At 33.8% G+C, this 25,017-nt stretch overlaps 3 protein-coding genes across 4 annotated transcripts in view; 1 reads left to right on the top strand and 2 right to left on the bottom strand.

Annotated features, from left to right (window-relative positions):
- The window catches only part of MMP26 (matrix metallopeptidase 26), a 368,531-nt gene that overhangs the window by 312,251 nt on the left and 31,263 nt on the right, over window positions 1-25,017 (top strand). The window lies entirely within an intron of this gene.
- On the bottom strand, window positions 7,365-8,300 carry LOC100425614 (olfactory receptor 51A4-like). Its single transcript, XM_077964765.1, is given in 3 exon segments — window positions 7,365-7,573; window positions 7,576-7,669; window positions 7,671-8,300. Coding segments are annotated over 3 exon segments (933 nt in total).
- OR51A4 (olfactory receptor, family 51, subfamily A, member 4) lies at window positions 17,486-18,491 on the bottom strand. The gene is given in 2 exon segments (NM_001194785.2): window positions 17,486-17,935; window positions 17,937-18,491. Coding segments are annotated over 2 exon segments (945 nt in total). The 5' UTR covers window positions 18,466-18,491; the 3' UTR covers window positions 17,486-17,519.

The raw sequence follows: 25,017 nt of genomic DNA, 5'->3' as shown, positions 1-25,017 counted from the left end.
GATGAACATTTCAAGTAATAGCAGAACTGGAAGTTCATAATTACATGATCTTGGGGTTAAAAAAAAAAAAAAAAAACCTTTAGAAAATATGTAGTCTGACCCTCCTTCCTATACAGAAGGTAGTCTAAATCATGCTGAATGGGTAGTGATCCTCCAATACATCCTAACTTCTCCCCAGTATTAGCATATTAACTAATACCTAAAGCCTTCTACTTCATGGTTGAATACTCAGATTAGTTTTCTTCCTTGAATTGAGTTGATATATGTTTCTTAAATTTGTTTATCTTATTTTCTCTTCAGGTACGTAATCTAGTCCCATTTACACAAAATAGCTTCCTTATTATTTTCCTGATTTATTATTTGACGTCTGTCTTCTCCCTTAACTAGAATATAAGGGGAGAGAATCATGTTTACACTGTTCACTGTTCCATTTCTAACACCTTGCATAGTAAATGGAAATTAGTTGTAGCTCCAAAATTATTTATTTAATGGAATATCATTTACCAAAGTTAAAGACGGTAATAATTTCCCCCATTCTTCAGGCTACATTTCACTTATTTAATCAAATAAAATGTGTCTGATTTTTACCTCTTGGTTTGTCTTATTTTAGAGTCCTCATTTAGTGCTTCTCAGACAGCAAAATGTATTAGCTCTTCTTAACATCTCAGAATACAGTTCATTGGCTGTTTTCCTAAAAGAGTGGCTATCTTTTCCAAAGTTGTTTTCTGCATAGATTGTATTTTCCATTATTATGATCATTTAGGAATTATTAACTCTCTATTTAAACAGGCAATTTCCCTCATTTTTAATTACCTGTCAATGTTGGATTCAGACTTTTCTAAGGATATTGACAGTATGGGAAAACCTTGGCTCCAAGGAAAGTATAATTTCTTGGTGCTTATGGGGTTATTGGCTGCTTTGTTGGGAGACTTTTTCCTTCTTCATAACCTCTCAATGTGCCCAAAGTTCTATCCCAGGACCTTGTTTCCTTGGATATCCATAGCTTACTAAGAATAAATATTTGGAACTTAAGAGAAAGGCCAAGCCACAGATCATGACATAATATACGTCACTTACACATTTACACATCCTCTGAAACTTCTTATCTAAGCCACATAACTTGCTTTCTTTACTGTACTATCTAAAATAATCTTATGTCAATAAACTGTGGCCATTTGTGTTCTGGCATTTGTCTCACCATTGTCTTAAAGATTGCATGCCTTATTCTTTAGCGGTAGTCACTATTGAGATTTAATTCAAATATATAGAACAAACACCCAAAAATGCAATTATTGTACTATATATTATATTTTAACTTGTAGATAGTATTATGCTATTTTGATTAATGATATATAGGTTTTCTCACTTAGATTATTATTTTGTCCATTTTATATATTAAAAACCCCACAAAATCTTAGAGAGGTACAGTGACTTAAGGTAGAATCAAGTGATAATATAGATATACATCCTTCTCACACATATCATACAGACTGGGCATGCCTGGATGGACATTCCTAATACTTCCCCAGACACATAATCCCACCAAAGTGTACACTCTGTCTCTCCTTGAAAATTCTGCAATATGCTTAATCTCCACGACACGTAATTTCCTCTTGTTAATTTGACATTTAGTCCATCCTTTCAGAATCCAAACAGAAGATGTAACGCAAATTATTTCAGATATTTTGAAAAAGTAGAATTTTGTCTTAGCATTTTAAAATCAGTGTGATACTTTGCTATGAAGTCAGTGATAAGAAAGTGATCAGAAATAGGAAAGAATCTTTTAAGCTCCTCTTTTATGCTAATAGGCACTGTTTTATGAAGCTCTAAGAGCCCCTTGGGATGCCTACGAGCAGGGGCTGTTTGAAAGAATAACACAATACTTTATAGAAAATCTTCTAAAGATTAACTCAAGGAGCACAAATCTAGGGCTGAACTCATAATGCAGGCTTTGGCTAAGAAAACTGCATGTGATCAGAAGTTGGAGGTCATATTCAAACCCAGCCCCTGTTCATTAGCTCTTGACCTTGTTCATTTTCCCCTCGCTATAATTAGCCAGGGGATGCTAATCAGCTAGTTGTTTTAGAGTCCCAAGTTCTAAAAGAGATCAGATCATTAATAGTGCACGCTCATTTCCCTCCAATTAGAAATTATACTCCCCTGTCTATATGCTTATTGACCATTTACATCTCCTCTTTTGAAGTATCTGTTCAAGGCTTTTGTTCTTTTTCTGTTGGATTATATACCTTTTCCACATTTATTTAAATAAAGAATGATTTTTTATATATGCAGGATATGCCATTTGCTAGCTAAGCATAGCATATTTATTATTTATTCTCTCACTCTATCACTTGCCTCTTTAGTCCCTTAGTCAATCCTGTTTATCCAATCAATAGAATCAGTCATGATATTTTATGTAGATTTACACTACCTTTACTTTGTAGGCAGAAGATTTTCTTTGTAACAAGAATGAACAAGCCATGGGCAAGCAACCACATATAGCCAGCCTGTCTTTTCAGTGTAAATCATATCCAATTTACCTACTGTAATGCACTTATATTCTAATTAGACATGTGGAAATTAGAAAGAGACAAATTCATTATGGATTTTCACTTTTCACCTGAAATCTTTGTAAGTATTCCTACCCTCTGTAAATACACAAACACATACAAGTTCTTATACACTTGGTGATAATGAATTGCTTTAGTACCATGTTTCTTAAACTTTAATGTGCAAAGAAATTATCCGAAGAGTTTATTAAAATGAATATTTTGATTGAGTAGGTTTTGAATGGGATGTAAGTTACTATATTTGTAATAAGTTCCAAGGTGATGCTTATGCTGGTCATCCAAGACCGCCATGCTTGAGGTATGCTGCTTGACTACCATGCTACATTTTCTGTTAGATGGAAGCAAATCTGTCAATAATGTTTAATCTGCTTGGGAGGTTATTCATTTTTTATAAAAAGGAAAAAAAATAGAAATAAACAAGCAAACTGTTTGCTGCAAGTTCGTTTTTTTTAAGAGTAAAACCTGCTGGATGTGGTGGCTCACGCCCGTAATCCCTGCACTTTGGGAAGCCGAGGCGGGCACATCACGAGGTCAGGAGATTGAGACCATCCTGGCTAACATGGTGAAATCCCATCTCTACTAAAAATACAAAAAATTAGCTGGGTGTGGTGGCGGGCACCTTTAGTCCCAGCTACTCAGGAGGCTGAGGCAGGAGAATCACTTGAACCCGGGAGGCAGAGGTTGCAGTGAGCCGAGATCGTGCCGCTGCACTCCGGCCTGGACGACAGAATGAGACTCCATCTCAAATTAAAAGAAAAAGTAAAACCCTACTCAGACTGCTGCCAAGAAGAAGAACATGCCTGATAAAAATTGTCTTTCCTAAATTAAGTTGACTAAGGACTGCTTCTGTTGTGTCAAAATGACAATGTAGTGAGTCTTACATTTAAAAAAAAAAGTTTTAATTTTCTTTTTTCAATTATACTACATTTGTTTGTTTGTTTATTATTTATTTATTTATATCCTGGATTCTCTTCAGGAGTTCTTGGATGTCTCTTTATCTTCTATTCTTGTTGCTTTATCTCCTATCTTAATGGGCCAGTTAGACCTGAATCAAAATTATAGGAGAGTGGTAATGTAGGGTATCTTTCTTTGTCTTGAATTTTGAGAGAGTATTTTAATATTTTATCATTGACCTTTAGGCTTACTACTTTTTATTGAGAAAGAGGTTTAAGTTTTACTTTCTAAAATTAGAGTAGCTATCTTCTATTAGTTGGTTTCTAAAAATCTTTTAAAATAATGATTGGCTGTTATATTTTATTGAACTATTTTTGCTTTTGTTGGGATAAAATATTTTCATCTTGCTCTTGTTGTATTTAAATGTATTTTTAAGTTCTGATTATTTTAAGAATGTTAATGATCTCACAAATAACAAAAAGAGAAATTTTTCTGGCTTATTTACATGAAAAACATTCAGATATGGGCAAACCAATAGGTACAAACACACGTAGACCCACACAACTATATTATACCTTTTCAATGTGACATGTATGGGGACTCAAATTCTCAAGCAAGAATAATGCATTCAATTAATGGATTGAGTTGATTGTACACAATTAATTCAACATATTAAATAATATTTTTTTCATGGTATCAAAACTTTGTTGGCCCTGGAAAAACTAAGATGTTTAGGTTGTACAGACAAGTAGTTGCCTACTTTAAAAATTACAGTATTGTTCTCGTGTAACTCGTGTATCATACAGGCATATTTTCTCCATCTAATTCACATATTCTCTATATGGACTAAGTGATGCTGTCCTTCGTCCCTTATAATTTTTTAGTGTTCCATCCCTTACAATGTTTTCCTGTAAACTTCTCACAAATGACCAATGTCCAATAGAAACAAAACAAAACAGAACACAACAAAACAATAACAACAAGACTTACTAGAATTTTTTTTAAAAGTATTTGAACTTGCCTTTTGGTGAGGTTTACATCCTTTGCATTAGTTTTTGCACATTTTCATTTTTTATTAATCGGTCTTTTAACATCTCTCAAAGACTTCATTGTCTTTCAATTTTCTCAAAGTTTTTCACTGTTTCCTTTCTCAGGAGCTTCTCTGGTATCAGATTGCCCCTAGGTTCTGTGTAGTTGAGCTCAAGGTAATTTGTGTAACCATGGAGCTTAATCATTTATTATTTGATAGTTACATTTCGACTAGGGCTTTTTGTATCCTTGGCACCACTGACATTTTGTGCTGGATCATTCTTTTGGGTAAGGGCTATCCTGTGCATTAAAGAATGGTTAGTAGCACCTCCAGCCTCTAACCAGTGGAAGTCAGTGACACACCCATGCCCCCAGGTTGCAACAACCAAAGGTGTCCTCAGACATTGCCAAACGTCTCTTGGAGGCAACATTGCTGCAGTTGAGAGCCACTGTTTAAAGAGCCCCAGAGTTGAGCTTTTAATCCTCCAAAAACTACATTAGTCATTTCAGGAATATGTGAAAATCATTATGCTGACCATAAATCTTCACCTCCCCCATTGAGATTTATGTATCTTTATTTTATTTTTCATTTCATTTTATTAAGACTGTCAAAAACCCTTAAAGTACAGATTATCTTTGAGACTCTTCTATGTGACATCTATGTACAATATCCTGAAAGAATAAGATGCCTATTAAAGCCACCTAATTGCGCCTCATCTTTTTAGTGGAAAAGAAGTCTTCATATTGGGCTGCCTAATATCACACTAGGAGAATATGAGCTTCTATTTCTTTCAATTAATAAAATATGTCAACTACTACTTTGTTGTACTACAACCCCAAACCCATATCTGTATTTGTAAGGTTTTGGAAAAGGCAGATAGATATAGTTTTGCACCTCAAACATAGAAACAGTTCTTGCCCTGATCAGATGATAGGATTTTCTATACTAAGATAGGTTTGTGAAAACATATGTAGTCCTGAATTTAAAAACTAAAATGTACTCAAGATAATACTATCCCGGAGTATCAGAGATTAGGTTTGAACCCCAGCTTTTAAATTCCTCTCTGTGTGAATTTCATTAAATCAAAATCTCAGAGCCACAATCTCTTCAGCTAAAATAAACAGGCAAAAAACTTTTATAAAAAGCTGGGTCATTGTTGAAAACAAATTTTTAAAATGCCTAAAAATATCTGGAAGCCTCTCCTGCATAAATTAGAGGTTTAAAACAATGCTGGTATCTATAAAAACTTTCCATTAATTGTGAAGTGTGGTCAGCTGTGGTCTGATTATCATTTTTTAAGCATTTGACACTCCTGGAAGGTGTTTCTTGATTCATCTGAGGATAAAAGTGTAGGAGACTTGAACTGACGTGGTTGATAAAAATGACTTGATTCAATGAGTAGGTAAAATGAAAAGGCTAAAATAGTTTTCACAATATGCAAGATTTTGAGGTCATATTAGGAAGGAAAGTTGGACAATTTTTCAGACACAATTTCAAGGCAATAAAATTGTCTTTAACAGCATATCTTCTTTTTCCTGTTTTAAAAGTCATTAGCATCAATGATATGCCTATATTTGAAATAGATGACTTAAAAACTTGTATCCTACCTTGAAATGTTACTGAACTCTTCAGCAAACATCTTTGTTAACAAACATGGTCTTCTTTGTAAATTCATTCATTAGCAATTATTTATTAAAATCTACTCTGCATCAGAAGTGTCCTAGACATTAGGTAGGAAAAAATAAAGAAAATAGATAGGTCTCTTCAATCACTTAGTGTACACTTTATTCAAAAAGTAGAAAGAAATGAAATAAGCATAAAATGTGTCTATGATTGCAAATATTAAGTATAATAAAGAATAAAGAATAAACCAGCAATGAAAGAGATAAAAGAGAAGGTCATAATACAAACTAGGGCTAGGTAATCTATGAGGAAATTAAGCCAACTTTAAAGAAAAATAGAAATGCATTATACAAAATTGGAGTCAAGAGCATTTTAACAAAAGAGATCTGATGTGAAAACTCACAGAAAACAAAGAGCTCCATAAATTCAAAAACTGTTCAGTAAGTCGATGTGGCTGGAGATTAATGAGTATCTGATGATGTTGAGTAAGTATAAACAGTCCAGCCCATGTAGGGTCTTAGAATATGTTCCTTATTGATTTAACTGTGTATCTAATGAAGTAAGAGTTCAAATTTTAAAAAGACACTTACACATTCACTTTGCCTATTGATTGCTCTTGCATTTCATTGTGAATCAATTATAAGGCAGGGAACTTAGCAATATTTTACTGAAGAAATGCTGGTGACTACAGACTACTGGTGGGGGGAAAGTTAAGCAGGCACGATTGGACTGAGAAACTATCTACTGGGTACTATGCTCACTACCTAGGTCCCATATATCCATGTAAATATCCAGCACATGTACCCCCATATCATATATAAATGATTAAATTTAAAAAAACAATGGTGGTATACTAAGATGATTAAAATGGATAAAGTGACAGAGTTAATTTAGGTCTAGCATTAAAAGAACTTGGTATAAGAGATTGAATGTAGATAATGAGAAATTCAACTTCTGTCAGAACTGTAAAAATTGTCATTTTTCTGTCTTGGTTGTAATTTGTTGCTTGTATCAGAGACACTATCATAAGACATTTATTTTTATTCTGGTTAACTGAAATGGGACCTCAGGTAATGTACTTCCTGTTTATAGTTCTATTCTCATTCACAGTGTCAAGAGTGAATAAAATAAATCTATGATAACAACAAAAATATGTGTCAATAATTCTTTGTGTCAAATATTAGGCTTCTCAAATTGACCTTAAATATCTTACCAGACATTTCCAGGTTTTCTATCACATATGCCTGTTAAATCTTCCGTTGACACAATTTTGCTACAACTCTCACTCTAATCTGTTTAGTTTTTACACAATAAACAATTGGGTTCATTAGTGGAGGTACAAGTAAGAGAACATTTGCCATAAGAACATTAATGATGGGAGAGACAGGCCAGGCAAAGTGGTAGACAATGGCCAGGTTGATGATGGGCAGGTAGAAGATGATCACTGCACAGATGAAACACAAGTATTGAGAGCCTTAAGCTGCTCCTTTTTGGATGCAATTCCCAGTACAGTCTTGAGGATCAGGACGTAAGACACGGCAATGAGAATAAAAATCCACCATAAGGCAGAGTGCTCCAAAAAAGTTGTAGATGACATCAATTCGGTTGTCAGAGCAGGCCAACTTCATGACATCCTGGTGGAGATAGTAGGAGTGGGATAATTGGTTTTTCTTACAATATCTCAAGCTTCTTAAAGGGAAAGGGAAAGGAAGAACCAGGAACATGCTCTTGAAGGAGAATACTATTCCTACTTGGGCAACTCTGACAGTTATCAGGATTGAGGTGTATCTCAGAGGGTTGTGGATGCCTAGGAATCTATCAAATGACATGATCAGGAGGACTGAGGACTCCAGTACTGAGAATCCATGAATGAAGGATTCCTGGGCAAAGCAGGCATTGGATGAAATTTCAGGAGCATTGAACAGGAAGATGCTTAACATAGTGGGCAGAGTTGATAAAGACAAACCCAAGTCAGACATAGCCAACGTGGAAAGAAAATAGTACATGGGCTCATGCAAGGAGGGCTCTGTCTTGATGATAAAAAGGATGGTGCAATTTCCTAGAATTGCAATAAGATCCATGCTGCAGATGGGGATAGAGATCCAGATGTGTTCATATTCTAGCCCTGGCATCCCAACCAAGAAGGTGGTGATGTCAACATATGATGTGTTGATAATGGACATGATTCATTCATAGGGCTCTGCAATGAAACATACAGATGCTTGTGTTGGTAAACTGGGAATATCTGAAAATTTAGTAGAAAAAAAGCAGTGTTAGAATTTGTGGCTTCTTTCAGCTTTCTTTTGAGAGAACAAAACATTTATGTGGCTATCATAATGAAGAGAGATGGCTGCTGCTTTAGACTAGAAGCTGTCTATAAAATACTTTGAAAAAATTATTTCTGGACATGTTATTTCTATAGAGAATCCAGATTTAAATTTTGCATTTAGTTATGCATCTGATCTCATTTTTTCCTGTAAAATATTAGTAAATGCTGGTCAATTAACTGGAATCTTCTACTATTTCTTGCTTTCAGATCTATGTTCTGACCTTCAGTTCTATGTGATTAATTGCCAGAAATAGAAGTCAAATGAAATCCAAATAAATGAGAACATCTGGTTACTTAGCAGTGAGTGGATATGCTGGTAGGCACTTTTGATAAAAGCTAAATAATTCGGATATACAAGCCCAAGGAATTGTTGAATTTATCCACCACAAAATACTTCTCTTATATATACCTCTTATATATAAGGACTTGTCTTATCCTTTTTACCTAACCACTGGCTCTGGGATTACTGATTCTCTGGGGATTGCAGCAAGGCTAGATCTTTTCTGACAATAAGAATAAACATTTTCAGAAACAGTAAATCAGCAGAGTTAGTTGATACCAAGGAAACAAATAAACATCTAGATCTGTAATAAGGAAAAATTTTGTTGGAGAATTCTTTAATTGCAGGTATTAGAGAGACACAGTAAATTCTCTGCAAAACTAGGATACTTCTGATGGATATTTGGCCTGTCAATTACTTCTCTGCACAAGGTCAAGTCTAAGCAGAGATGCTATGAGTTGATTCTGCATTCAAGGAAGTGTTGCAGGACAAACCTCCCAGGACACAATGTGTCATCCTAGATTTTATTTCTGAATCCTGGATCCATCTGCCCAGACCCGTTAGACATCACTAATTAAGTATCCCTTAAAACCAACTTGTCCAACTTAGACGAGTTTTTCTCCCTTCCCAAACCTGCCCCGTTTGAGGGACCTACTTCGGTAATAAGCCTTTATGTTTAAGAAACAACAAGCCAAAAATCTGAGCTTCTTTGTCTTACATTTTGTACACAATAATGACCAATATTTCTTAGAAAATTAAATAGTTTTACTTACTGAGTTCCATTACCAGATGATGATTTGGAATCTTGAAATTTTTTGAATAATATTATCAAGCTATATCATTATCTTCATTTTACTGATGAAGAAATTTTTTCTCAAGATCAAATCATCTGTTTACGATTATAGAAATGTTGTAGGGTAGAGGTAAGAGAGCAACTCAGGTCTGTTATATTACTGATAATTAAGTATATAGCACGCTATCAGGATTGCCAAGCAATATTTAAGGTGTTATAAACTGAATGTACAGCTGGAATTGTGTATTATTTTTAGCATTTTAAACTGACTACCAAATGATTGTAGGGGATAAGATGAAACATTTTGTCCTACAGTTGCAAATCTTTGCAACAGTGAAAATCATGCTAGTATAGAGATCCTAAGGAAAAGGCTCTCGAGGAGAAAAAAACTATATACTCACTCCTATTAGTAAATAGTCATTGGAAGGATTTCAATATTTAGTTGACTAAAGTGTGGAAATAAAAGAATGTGTTACCATAACCTTCCCATAAACTCTTTTAAACTATGTAATGATTACTTCATAATTGGAAATTGCCTACTGCTTGCTTCCCCAATGAAAATAAGTCTCACTTGGTTATGTTGTCAAGAATTCTCTCCTTCCACTGTTGCTTTATCTCTTAGCTTTCTCCAGGTACTTCTTATTAAAGAGATAGTAGAAAGTTTGTGTGTGTGTGTGTGTCTGTGTGTGTGTGTGTGTGTATGTGTATATGAAAATTGCCTTGGCAAGGACATGTATTAATTGGTTTAATGTTCATGTGTTAATTGGCTCAATGTTCAACTTTGTGGACCAAATCCATTTGTTTTATGACAATTTAAAGTAAGTTACAGTAAGACAGGTGGTGCATTAGTATCATGGTGGATGGCATATACTAGCTTATTAAATATTTGTTGAATGAATAAATGATTGTATTTTTTAAACTGGCATCTTTTTTATCTTTATTATTATCTTTCCCATTTTGCTATGCTTGCTATGAAATAAAAATATGGGTTTTAGCAACTGTAAAAGCTATTCATAAGGATTTTTACATCATAATCTTGTATTGATTTTCAACTTAATTTACATAATGTTTTAAAAGTGTTATTTGTATACCGAGAATATTAATATAAAATTATAACTATAATAATAAAATGAGGCATGTATATGTAATTATTAATATTTCATTCTAGCAATTTGATGTCTTTTTCTTGTAAAAAATAAAATGTTGCAAATCAGTTGAGGTTTCTGTTGGTTCCATATACTGAAATAATAGTGAAGGGAGGTAAATCATACAGATGAGATATGGCTAAAGCAGTACCTATACAGAAAATTATAGGTTAAATTTATTTATTAGGAAATAACAGTTGAAAAATCAAAAAATATAACTTCCATTTCAAGAAGATAGTGAAGGAATAACAACCTAATCTCCAAGAAAAACAAAGAAAATAAATTGGTAAAATCAGAAATGAATAAAATAGAAATATGATATAAAATAATGTCACCAAAGCAGAAATTTGATTCCTTCACAAGTTTTAAAGAATCAATAAATAATTTAACAAAACTGAAAGAATAAAAAGAGAAAACACTAATTTTATTTTAATAATAAAATCAGAGAACGTAAGTACAAATCTATAGACATACAGATAGTAAGTAGATATAATAACTATAATAAATAACTTTTTTCAGTAAAGTAAATCATTAGATAAAATGGTGAAATACTTAAAAAAATACTAGACTCCAGAATTTAAACAGGAAAAAAGGGAAAGATGAACATGTTGTATCTCTTAGCAAGTCTATAGACATACAGATAGTAAGTAGATATAATAACTATAATAAATAACTTTTTTCAGTAAAGTAAATCATTAGATAAAATGGTGAAATACTTAAAAAAATACTAGACTCCAGAATTTAAACAGGAAAAAAGGGAAAGATGAACATGTTGTATCTCTTAGCAAAATTTAGTACATAGCTTAGAAAAAAGCTCTGAAAGAAAACTTCAAGTCAATTGGGATTTGTATATTACTTATTATGTATACTTAAAGAAAAGATACCAATATTATATATAAATACCTTTCCAGAGAATAGAAAACTTCCCAACTTGTTTTGGAAGTAATATCAACCAATTAGATTAAAACAGCTAATTATGCTATAAGAAAAGTTAATTAATGGTAAATATACCTTATGACCATAGATCTAAACATTTTAAAAATGGTGACAAAGTACAATGACCTATAAATAGGATAATATATCATGACCAAGTCACTTTATCTCAGGAATATGGGATCAATTTTCAGGAGGAGTCATAAATGTACTACTCTACACTGATAGAAAAATCGATAAAACCATATGATTTTATTCAATTATTTTTATCATGAAATATCTGAGAAAATCAGAAATAGAAAGGTGTTACTTTGATTTGGTAAAGACAAATATAAAAATACTGCACGTAACTTTATTTTAATGAGAAAATATTGAACAAGCTCCCCATGATGTGTGGAAAAGTCTAGGATATTCCCATCAGTGCTTACATTCAAAATTATACTAGATTTTCAAGGCAGTATAATGCAGACACAAAAAAGACAGGAAACGTATAAAATTTGAAAGGATAAAGCAAATATGCCCCTACTTGCAAATGATATGAATGTTTATGTAAAAATTATAAACATTAAATTATGAACATTATAAAACATTAAGGTGAGTGAATTCAGAAAAGCTGGCTGGATATAAGGACAATTTACAAAATCAAAATCTAGCACATTGAAAAACAATCTGATATTATATCCTAAAATGTCATTTGTAACAGGATCAGAAACATTAAATATATAAAAATAAATGAGATAGAATGCTTTCAGGATATGTAAGCTGAAAACTTAAACTTTGCCAAAAGCTTTAAGAAGACCTAAATAAAAAACATAGACATGCCATGTTTACTGACTGGAAAGCTCTATATTTTTAAGATGTTAATTCTTCCCAAAATAATGTATTTAATAAACACAATTCTAGTCAAATTACACTAGGTTTTATTGTTAAAATTGACAAGTTGATTAAAAAAATTATATGGAAATGCAAAAGACCTATAATAGGTAACAGAAGTAAAAAAATGGGTGTATTACACCATTAGATTTCAAGTCTAACTCTAAAGCTACATTTGATAAGCTGTGTTATATTGACACAAGAAGAGATAAATAGATTAATGGAATATAACATATTTCAGACTTTTATACATACATATAGGTCCTTTTGATTTATGACAGTGACAAATTCAATAAGGAATAGATGGTATTTATAATAGAGAGCAATTTAAATGCAAATAGAAGAAAGAAATCTTGAGTTTTATCAAAACATTAATTTGAGTTGGACAATAGGCCTGAGTATTCTAGGTAAAACAAAAAATCTTGTAGAGAATCTATAGTAATATTTTCATGATCTTGGGATAACCATGGACACAATCCAGGAAGAAGGAATTCCATAGTCAGAATTAATTAACAGAAAGCATTTCTATGGAAAGACCAATCACTCATTGGGAATAAATAATAACATCATATGGAATAGTATTCAGCCTCCAAAAAGGAAGAAATTCTGTCATTTGCTACAACATAGATGGAACTGGAGAATACTATGTTAAATAAAATAAACCAGGCATAGAAAGACAAACACTGCATGTTCTCACATACATGTGGAATCTGAAACAATTGAACTCATTGAAGCATAAAGTAGCATGATGAATACCAGATATTGGGGGATGGGCTTAGTCTGGAGATGATAGTCAAAAGGTAAAGAGATAGGAAGATTAAATTTGGTTTCTTTAGAACAATAGCACAGCATGCTGAGCATAGCTAATAACTGAGTACTCTGTATTTCAATATTATTAAGTTTCTAGTGTTCCATCAAAAAATATGATATATATATCTGCCAGATGATATGTAAAGAGCTACAAATAAGTAAGTAAAAATCAGTAAAAAATAGGCAATGCACTTGACTGCCATTGTTTAATTTGCATTTGAGAAAATGTAAATTAATATGACAATGAGGTGTTATATGATACCCATTAGAATGACTAACATTAAAAAGGTTAACAATCCCAAAGTTTGGTGAACATGTGGAGCATTAGAATGCTTACGCTTTCCTATTAGATGTGTAAATCAGTGCAAGTTCTTTGGTGACAAAGTTTAGCATTATCTTCCATAGGTAAATAAATACCTACTTTATGACTTAAAATACCGTTTCTAGAAAAGTTAGTTCTTGTTTCAAGCAAACGCATTCTAAGAATGTCTACAGGAACTTTATCTTATTAACCAACATTTGAAAATGACTAATATTCATCAACATGTGAATGGGTAAAATTGAATTAGGTATTCTGATTTAATTGACTATGATGTTAACCTGAATATCTCAACTTTTGAGAGCTCCCTGGGTGATTCTAATGCCTTACCAAGATTAAAATGTAAAATTTTCATGACTCCTGAATAAGTGCCATTAGTTCAAATGGCATATTTCTGGGTACCTGTCTGTCTTTGATGGCTTGATTTCTCCATGAGTCACAATTACTGCTAGGTACATTGGTACTTAATCACTGGTATAGTACAATAATGTATGCTTTTTAAAGTGCTACCAATGAAATCTCTCCAGGCTGTTACATAAACTGATTTCTTAGATATCATTTAGTGATCATTTTTTGTAAATAGCATTTTTGTTATTATTGTTTCTCACTGAAGTCATTCTGCCATTATTGGTTGTTCTAGTAGATAAATACTGGGTGTTAGGTTTTTTTAAAATTAATTTTTGTGTTGTTTATTCCTGTGTGATATCATTTCTCCAAATTTTCTGGAAAGAGAATGGCCATTTTAATATATCACAGTCACAGTGATGGGGTTGTGGCACAGGGATTGGCATATGAACCAATTGTGTCAGTCACATTAAGTTTTTGTCCTTGGTATACTGATCACTTCTGCTTAGAATATTAAGGTAGCTATTAAACATTTTTCTTTCAAGTGGGTCTGAGAGTGACAGTTCTCTTTCCTCTTTTTGTTGAGAGATAAAAAGTGCTCTACTGCCTATTTGTCCACCCACCGTTTAGCAAACTACATGGGTTTGCTTTGTTCAAAATACGTATAGAAACAAAATAGAGAGCTGAAGCACATAAGTTAGCAGTGATAACAACTTCTTTCCAGCACTTAGGTGTGCCGTAGCTCCCAAGGTTCCTACAACTTTCAATTCACGTCTGTTAGCCATTATGATATTTTACCTCAGAATGTTTACATTTCTTTAAGATAAAATTGGGTTTGCTGTTGTTTGCTACGTTCTTCATTTCAGGAACATGTGCAAATCATTATGTTGACCATAAATCATCACCTACCCCACAGGCATTCATGTATCTTTATTTTATTTTTCATTTTATTTTATTAAGAGTGCTCAAAACCCCCAAAATACAGATTATCTTTGAGACTCTTGTATGAGACATCTATGTACAGTATCCTGAAAGAATAAGATGCCTATTAAAGCCACCCAATTGTTACTCATCTTGTTAGTGGAAATGAAGTCTTCATATTGGGCTGCCTGTCCTCACACTGGGAGAACAGGAGTTTCTGTTTCTTTCAATTAATAAAGCATGTCAACTACTGCTTTGTTGTACTACAACCCCAAACCCATGTCTGTGTTTTTAAGACTTTGGAAAAGGCAGATGGATATAGTTACGCACCTCGAACACAGAAGCAGTTCTTGCCCTGATCTGATGATAGGATTTTCTATACTAGGATAGGTTTGTGAAAACATATGTAGCTCTGAATTTAAAAACTAAAATGTACTCAAGATAATACTATCCTGGAGTATCAGAGATTAGGTTTGAATCCCAGCTTTTGACTTCCTCTCTGTGTGAATTTCACAAAATCAAACTCTCAGAGCCTGAATCTCTTCAACTAAAATAAATAGGAAAAAACCCTTTATAAAAAGCTGGGTCATTGTGAAAAACAACTTTTTTAAATGCGTAAAAATACCTGGAAGCACATCGTGCATATATTAGAGGTTTAAAAGTAATGCTTGTATCTGTTAAAATTTTCCATTAATTGGGAAGTACTGTCAGCTGTGGGCTGATTATTATATTTTAAGCATTTGACACTCCTGGAAGGTGTTTCTTGATTTACCTGAGAATGAAGTGTAGGAGACTTGAACTGTCGTGATTGACAGAAAGGACTTGATTGAAGGAGTGGGTAAAATAAAAAGGCTAAAGTGGTTTTTACAATATGCAAGATTTTGAGGTCATAATGGGAAGGAAAGTTGGACTATTTGTCAGCCACAAATCTAAAGCAATAAATTTCTCTTTATACCATATCTTTTTTCCTGTTTTAAAAATCTTTACCATCAATGATATGCCTACATTTGAAATACACAATTTAAGAAAGTTGTATCCTACTGTGAATAAATATTACTGAACTCTTCAGCGAACTACTTTTTCTACAAACATGGTCTTATTTTTAAAATCATTCATTAGCATTTATTTATTGAAATCTACTCTTCCTCAGAAATGTGCTAGACATTACATAGGAAAAAATAAAGAAATTATATAGGTTTCTTCAATTGCTCATAATACACTTTATTCAAGAAGTAGAAAGAAATGAAATAAGCATAAAAGGTATCTATAATTGCAAATATTAAGTATAACAAAGAATAAAGAATAAACCAGGAATAAAAAAGATAAAAGAGAGGGTCATCATACAAACTCAGGCTAGGTAATTTATGTTGAAATTAAGCCAAAATTTAAAGGAAAAAAATGGGAATGTGTTATACAAAATTGGTGTCAAGAGAATTTTAACAAAACAGTTCTGATGTGAAAACTCACAGAAAAGAAAGAGCTCTGTAAATTCAAAAACAATTCAGTAGGTCAATATGGCTGGAGTTTAATAACAAATCTGATGATATAGAAGAAGTAGAAAAGGTCCAGCCCATGTAGGGTCTTAGAATATTGTTATTTGGCTTGGCGTGTTGGCTCACGTCTGTAATCCCAGTATTTTGGGAGGCCAAAGTGGGTGGATCACTTGGGGTCAGGAGTTTGAGACCATCCTGGCCAACATGGTGAAACCCTGTCTCTACAAAAAATACAAAAATTAGCTGGGGGTGGTGATACGTGCCTGTAATCCTAGATACTCTGGAGGCTGAGAGGCAAGAAAATAGCTTGAACCTGGGAGGCAGAGATTGCAGTGAGCAGAGATTGTGCTACTGCACTCCACCCTGGGCTACAGAGTCAGATTTCATCTCAAAAAAGAAAAAAAAAAAAAAAGAAAGAAAGAAAAGAAAATATATATATATATTGATTGATTGATTTAATTGTATTTCTAAAGAAGTAAGAATTCAAATTTATAAAAGGCACTCATACATTCACTTTGCCTTTTCAATTACTCTTGCCTTGCATAGCGAATCTATTATAAGGCAGGGAACTTACCAATATTTTGCTGAAGAAATGCTTGGTGACTGCAGACTACCAGCGTGGGGAAGTGACAGGGCCAGGACTGGACTGAAAAACTATCTGTTGGGTATTATGCTCACTACCTGGGTCCAATACAGCCATGTAAGAATCCAACCCATATCAAATATAAAAGCTGGAATTTAAAAAAGATGGTGACATATTAACATGATTAAAATGGATAAAGAGACAGATATAATATAAAATTTAGGTCTAGCAGTAAAAGAACCTGGTATAGAGAGACTAAATGCAAACAACGAGGAATCCAACTTCTGTCAGACTGTAAAAAATATCATTTTTCTGTCTTGGTTGTAATTTGTTGTTTGTGTCAGAGGTACCATCATAAGACACTTATTTTTATTCTGGTTAACTGAAATGGGGACCTCAGGCAATGTACTTCCTGTTTACAGCTTTAATCCCATTCTCAGTATCCAGAGTGAATAAAATAAATCTATGATAACAACAAAAATATGTGTTGATAATTCTTTGTGTCAAATATTAGGTTTTCTCAAATTGACCTTAAATATCTTATCAGACATTTCCAGGTTTTCTGTCACATATGCCTGTTAAATCTTCTGTTGACACAATTTTGCTACAACTCTCACTCTAATCTGTTTAGTTTTTATACAATAAACAATTGGGTTCATTAGTGGAGGTACAAGTAAGAGAACATTTGCCATAAGAACATTAATGATGGGAGAGACGTGTCGGGCAAAGCGGTGGACAACGGCCAGGTTAATGATGGGCAGGTAGAAGATGATCACTGCACAGATGTGTGAAACACAAGTATTGAGAGCCTTAAGCTGCTCTTTTTTGGATGCAATTCCCAGTAAAGTCTTGAGGATCAGGATGTAAGACACGGCAATGAGAATAAAATCTACCATCAGGCAGAGTGCTCCAAAAAAGCCATAGATGACATCAATTCGGTTGTCAGAGCAGGCCAACTTCATGACATCCTGGTGGAGACAGTAGGAGTGGGAGACAGTAGGAGTTTTTCTTACAATATCTCAAGCTTCTTAAAGGGAAAGGGAAAGGAAGAACCAGGAGCATGCTCTTAAAGGAGAATACTATTCCTATTTGGGCAACTCTGACAGTTGTCAGAATTGAGGTGTATCTCAGAGGGTTGTGGATGGCTAGGAATCTATCAAATGACATGATCAGGAGGACTGAGGACTCCAGTACTGAGAATCCATGAATGAAGAATTCCTGGGCAAAGCAGGCATTGGATGAAATTTCAGGAGCATCGAACAGGAAAATGCTTAACATAGTGGGCAGAGTTGATAAAGACAAACCCAAGTCAGACATAGCCAACGTGGAAAGAAAATAGTACATGGGCTCATGCAAGGAGGGCTCTGTCTTGATGATAAAAAGGATGGTGCAATTTCCTAGAACAGCAATAAGATCCATGCTGCAGATGGGGATAGAGATCCAGATGTGTGCATATTCTAGCCCTGGCAACCCAACCAAGAAGAAGGTGGTGATGTCAACATATGATGTGTTGATAATGGACATGATTCATTCATAGGGCTCTGCAATGAAACATATAGATGCTTGTGTTGGTAAAATAGGAATATCTGAAAATTTAGTAGAAAAAGAGCAGTGTTAAATTTGTGGCTTCTTTCAACTTTCTTTTGAGAGAACAGAGCATTTATGTCGCGATCATAATGAAGAGAGATGGAAAATACTTTAGACTAGAGTCTGTCTATGCAATGCCCTGAGAAAATTATTTCTGCACGTGTTATTTCTATAGAGAATTCAGATTTAAACTTTGCATTTAGTTATGCATCTGATTTTATTTTTCCTGTAAAATATTAGTAAACCCTAGTGAATTAACTGGAACGTTATACTAATTCTTTCTTTCAGATGTATGTTGTGATCTTCAGTTCTATGTGATCAATTGCCAAAAAAAGAAGACAAGTGAAAGCCAAATAAATGAGAATATCTGGGCACTTACCAGAGAGTGGATATTTTGGTGGGCAATTTTGATAAAAACTAAAGAATCCTGATGTACAAACCCAAGGTATTGCTGAATTTATCTGTTACAAAAGACTCCTCTTATTCCTTTTTACCTAACCAGTGGCTCTGGGATCACAGAGTTCTCTGGGGATTGCAGACAGGGTGGATCTTTTCTGAAAATTGCAATAAACATTTACAGATACAGTAAATCTACAGAGATAGGTGTTACCAAGGAAACTAAAACGACATCTAGTAACACCTGTAATAAGGGGCGATTTGTTTGGAGAGAGGTCCTTAATTGTCATGTATTAGAGAGACATGGTAAATTCTCTGCAAAAGATTGGATATTTCTGATGGATAGTTGGCTTGTGTATTACTCCTCTGCACAAGGTCAAGACTAAGCAGAGATGCTATGAGTTGATTCTGCATTCAAGGAAGTGTTGCAGGACAAACACCCTAGGACACAATGTGTTATCCTAGATTTTATTGCTGAATCCTGAATCCGTCTCCCTAGACCCATTAGATATTGCTAACTAAATATCCCTAAAACCAACTTGTCCAACTTAGACAAGTTTTTCTCCCTTCCCAAATCTGCCCCATTTAAGGGACCTATTTTGGTAATAAGCCTTTAAGAATTTGCAAGCCAAAAATCTGAGCTTCTTTGTCTTACATTTTGTACACAATAATGACCAATATTTCTTAGAAAATTAAATAGTTTTACTTACTGAGTTCCATTACTAGATGACGATTTGGAATCTTGAAAGTTTTTGAATAATATTATCAAGTTATATCATTATCTTCATTTTACTGATTAAGAAAATTTTTCTCAAGATCAAGTCGCCTATTCACAATCACAGAAGTGTTGTAGGGTAGAGGTAAGACAGCAACTCAGGTCTGTTATGTTACTGATAATTAAGTGTATACCACACTATCAGGATGGTCAAGCAATATTTAAGGAGTTACAGACTGAATGTAGCTAGTGAGGAGTAAAAGGGAGTTTTTAAATTAAGATACACACATTTAAATACAAACAATGCCTGCCTGCTGTTTTACGCTGGCATAAAAGCAATTTTTTTAAAAAGAAAACGTGTTTACATCATTGTAAAAACATAAACATTCCAACGAGTTAAAGAATATATTGCAAATAAAAGTAAAGTTAATCCATATCTTTTGCTTTTACACTAACTTGCAGGAAATTGGCATTATTCTACAAAGGGCATCCAGGTCAATTGCTCATCATAATGCATTATTGTTTTTTCCTCTTTCTTTGTCCTCTTGTAATTAGGCAGCATAGCTTCAAACTTGTTTTAAAACTTACTTTTTATTCCTTTCCTCCTTTACCCCGTTGAGAAAAACTGCAGATGTTTTTGTCTTATCTTGAAATACAGCCTAAGAATAAGCTATAAAACTCTAACTTATCCTCCCACACCTTATGCACATTTGTTTTTCTGGATGCTTGTTAAACTTACACTATGCTCATTTATTTTATATATATATATATATATAGTTTTTTTTTTTTTTTTTTTTTTTGAGATAGAGTCTCACTCTGTCGCCCAGGTTGGAGTGCAGTGAATCTCGCCTCACTGCAACCTCCATCTCCTAGGTTCAAACAATTCTCCTGCCTCAACCTCCCAAGTAACTGGGACTACAGGTGTGAGCCACCACACCCAGCCAATTTTTTTGTGTTTTTAGTAGAGATGTGGTTTTGCCATGTTGGCCAGGCAGGTCTCGAACTCCTGACCTCAGGTGATCCGCTTGCTTCAGCCTCCCAGCATATATTTCCTTAGAAGCTTCAGAGGCTTAATTCTGACACAACCAGGCACCTCCAGAATTGTCTTCCCAGCAGAAAATGACTCCAAGGCCAGAATTCACTCTTGACAAGAGTTTAACTGCGAGATTGACTGAAATTAATTTGTAATCTGGTTGGGCCCATGATGGCGCCAGCTCCTTCACTAGATGGAACAATAATTCAAGATAAGACATTGGAGCAAGTCACAGCACCTGGTACTTCCTATCCCCCCTTCCCCTTGTGCATTCCAACCCCTTCTTCTTAAAGCCCTTGTACCCTCTCCAGAATTTGGAAAAGTGACCATTTTTGGAAATAATTCCTGCCATTTTTACCTCCTGCTTGCATGAACAATAAAGCTCACTCTTTTTCTATCATATCTAACTCTTTTTACTTTTGCTTCTTTCTAGAAGCAGTGAGTAGCTGCACCCTTTTGCTGGTTACAATCTCATATGATGCAAGAGTCTTATTGATTTATTTTCTATAAAACAAGTTCAGATTTTTCTATTGTTGATTCTTTCCTAATATTCTTAAAATCTTTTAATGCCATACTCTGTTTCTCTCTTTTCATGTCTATCTATCAATCTATCTATCTATCTATCTATCTATCTATCTATCTATCTATCTATCATCTATCTTCTCTATCATCCATCTATCATCTATATCCATCTATCATCTATCTGTATCTATCTAGTTTGTTAATTTGTAATTTTCTTTCTCCTATGTCTTTTCTCTTTTCTCTAACTTACCATCCATAAACACAATATGTGCCTGCTGTGTTTCTGAAATGTTATTCCTGTAGTTACTCCTCTTGAGCTTTTGAATTGTTTTCCTTGAATTAAATTACATTTCCTTAGGCTGAATCCCTTGCTTAGTTTGATTTCTGTCTCTAAGTTGCTTATCAGAGGGTTACTAATAAACATACCTGCAACAAAATAAAGTTTTGCGGGAGATGAACAAGAAATAATAGGATAGCTAGCAGAGAGTACAGAGGAATTTCTAGATCCAATTAACAAAAAGAGAAGACAAAAATCTTACAAGATTTCACTGAATTTCTAATAAATTGAAATTTGGAAGGTACTTACCACGCATATCAAAGGAGGCCATTATGTCCACAGCTGTTACAAAATGCCTTTGTGCTGGGTGTAAGATGTGTCTTCCTCAAATATGAATTTGACCATTCTGTCTTCTCTTAAGAAAAGTCAGAAAAATCTTCCACATCAACTCTCTTGATTGAAAGACAATCCCTGCCCTCTCTTCTGCTAGACTATATACACTTTAGCTTCTAGAATGTCATCACTCCCTGTACTTAAGTCCTCTGTTCCATGGGTCTATTTTCCCCTGAACACACCAGAAAGCATCTTGCTTCCATACCATTGCTTCAGAAGATGATGTGAAATAAAGTGTGCAGGGAATTCATATTATCTCTTTAAGAGGTATCTAGTTCAATCATTTATTGTGTTGCTTTATTTTCTTTTCCTGTCCTCTATTGCCCTCACATATGTTGCAAGACTCTTAGCGGTTTATTTTGCATATAATCAGCCCTAACTCGTTTATTGTTGACTCTGTTTTCTAAATATGTTTATACTCTCACAATACTTTTCTCCATTCCTCTTTTTCTTGAACATATTTTTGCCTGTGTGAGTGTGTATGTGTATTCATTTTTCTCCGGTATCTTTTTTCGCACTTTTAGACTCACAATTCATAAATCGCAACATACGCCTGCTGTGTTTTTGAGCTGTTACTCTTGTGACCACTTCTCTTGAACTTTTGAACTTTTTTCACTGAATTTCATTTCAGCTCCCAGGAAGAATGCCTTGCTGAGTTTAACTTCTGTCTCCAAGTTGGCTATTAGTAATTTAGTAATAAATATGTTCTCAGCAAAACAAAATTTTGAAGCAAATGGACATGGCATAATGGGTTAAAAATAGTGTTTAACAGAAAGAAAATTCTAGGTGCAATTAGTATATAGGAAGAAAATAAAAATCCTAAAAGTAATTGATTGAATGGTGACTACATTCATGTTTTTGGATAGTACTTACTAGTTTTGATACTATACTTACTAGTATCAAAGGAGCTCAAAAATGCCTATGTGCTATGTGTCTGATTTTTTTTTTTTCTGTAATGTTAGTTTGATTATTCTCTCTTAAAAAAGGTCATAATGCCCCACTCCTCCTTGACTGTCAAATATCTTTACTGACATGCAAAGCCCTGCTCTCTGCCCAGTCAGGCTACAAACATTCAGCCTCTGTAATATCATTCCCACTCCCCACCCACTTAAGTTTTCTTAAGTTGCTACTACATGGGTCTGTTATCTACTAAACATATATACCATAAAACTTCCTTTTTCCATACTATGGCTTCAGAGGATGATCTGGAATGGGATCTGATCATAATTCGGAAAGAAACAATCCTGATTGCTGAAATCTCAAAATATCAAAATCTCCAAAGTCTAAAACTCCAAAAATTACAATCCCAAAGGGTGAAAATCCAGAAAATATAATTCTGAAAAAAAAATTTTAAATATATTTATTTACAGTTTAAAAAGGAGATTTATTTGAGAAATGTAAAAAGCATAGCAGAACCTTTCATAAGCCACTTTACACAATAAAATATATAATAATAACATACATATTTTTGCAAGCATAAATGCTCAGGTATATACTGACAACAATCACAGGGGTATAATAGTTACTGAGCCAATGAACAGTATACATAAAAAGGTAAGTCAAAAAAGGAAATGTATAATGCATAAAACTATAGTCAGTAATTGTACGCACTCAGCTTTATAAATCGATCATCTGAAATACCGATTTGAGCAACTTAAGTCTTTTGATGAGATCAGTCAAATACTGTGATGAGTCATTATGACATATGTAGTCACGTAAAGAGCTGAGAACTCAATAAATTTTGTCTTCACAACTGCAGATGTATCTAAAGGATATTTCTTCATTTGCCGAGGAAGTTTCAGTGTTTCTACATATACGCATATGTTTACACACACAGTCAATTTTGTGATAATGCATTTTCATGGAGTTAAATTTCTGATGTCCAAGGCAGCAATAGAAAAGTCTGTCCTAGCTTTCAGTAAAAGACTAATTTGGCTTCTGTATTTGTTTCCTCTGGGCCCCTGGCTGATTTGATGGTGCCCAGCAACATTGAAGGTAGATATTTCCCACCCAGTCCTCTTACATGCACACACCAATCTCCTCTGGAAATACCCTCACAGACACATCCAAAATAATATTTTACCAGGTTTCTAGCTATTCCTTAATCCAGTCAAGTCGACACCTAAAATTAAGTTCACAAGTTCACCCCTTGTCAACTTAGTAACCATAAGCATCTCCTTAAACTATACTTAATTTCCAAATAAAGACAATAACAAAGTAATAGTTTCATCTAACATGATGCAACCATCCTGCAGACAGGCGAAAATGTGCTAATCTATTCCTCAGAATTTGGCTTTCATAATTTCAACACTTGGGATTTTAATTTTTGGGAGACTGCATTTTTGAGGTTTTAGATTTGAGGGATATGAACTTTAAGAATTTTTAACTTTTGGGATTTCAGCATTCTGAATTATGGTATTTGGGATTGCATCTTTTGAGATTCTGACCCAAATTCATCTGAAATGAAGTGTGCAGTAATCAATGAAAAACAGTAATTTGTTTCAAGGATACCTGTCTGTAAATACTACTATAAATCATTTTCCTTTAATATAAAAATACATAGAACAGAATTGATATTTTCAACGTTATAAAACTGGAGCCAACACCTGTTTTTTTCCTGATGTTTGGCATGCTGTGTTTTTTGTTTTTTGTTGTCTCTTTTGTATATTCGTTCCTATCCTATCTGCAGGTAAGCACAAATTAATCCTCAAATCCTTGGTCAAGTTCTAACTCAGTAGTGGAAACAGCAGCAACTCAGTGTGTAGTGTGCTCCTTGATAACATTGCTGTTTTGTCTCTTCCCTCTAAAGTCTCAGAATCACATATAAGCAGATATCATTTTACTTAGACTAAAATACACTGAATGAATTAAAAGTCACAGTCTCAATTTGGAGACCTCTGTATTTAAATTGAAAGATGAAATGAAATGTATATAAATCCCACTCTCACATTACTTAGAACTTAAGAAATTATAGATTTTTATGAGAGTCGTAAGGTTGCTTTCTTATTTATCAATAGAAAAATAAATATAAAGCTAATATTTAAACCTGATTAGAAGCATGCTGGGTTAGGACAGATGATAGAGACAGAAACTCCTAGTGGTCACTGTTGCTTTCTCATAGATGCCCACTGCAAACTCAGTGTTTCACATATC

This window comes from Macaca mulatta, chromosome 14 (assembly GCF_049350105.2).
Source record: "Macaca mulatta isolate MMU2019108-1 chromosome 14, T2T-MMU8v2.0, whole genome shotgun sequence".
NCBI classification, from domain to species: domain Eukaryota; kingdom Metazoa; phylum Chordata; class Mammalia; order Primates; family Cercopithecidae; genus Macaca; species Macaca mulatta.
This window is presented reverse-complemented; position numbering and strand designations above follow the sequence as displayed.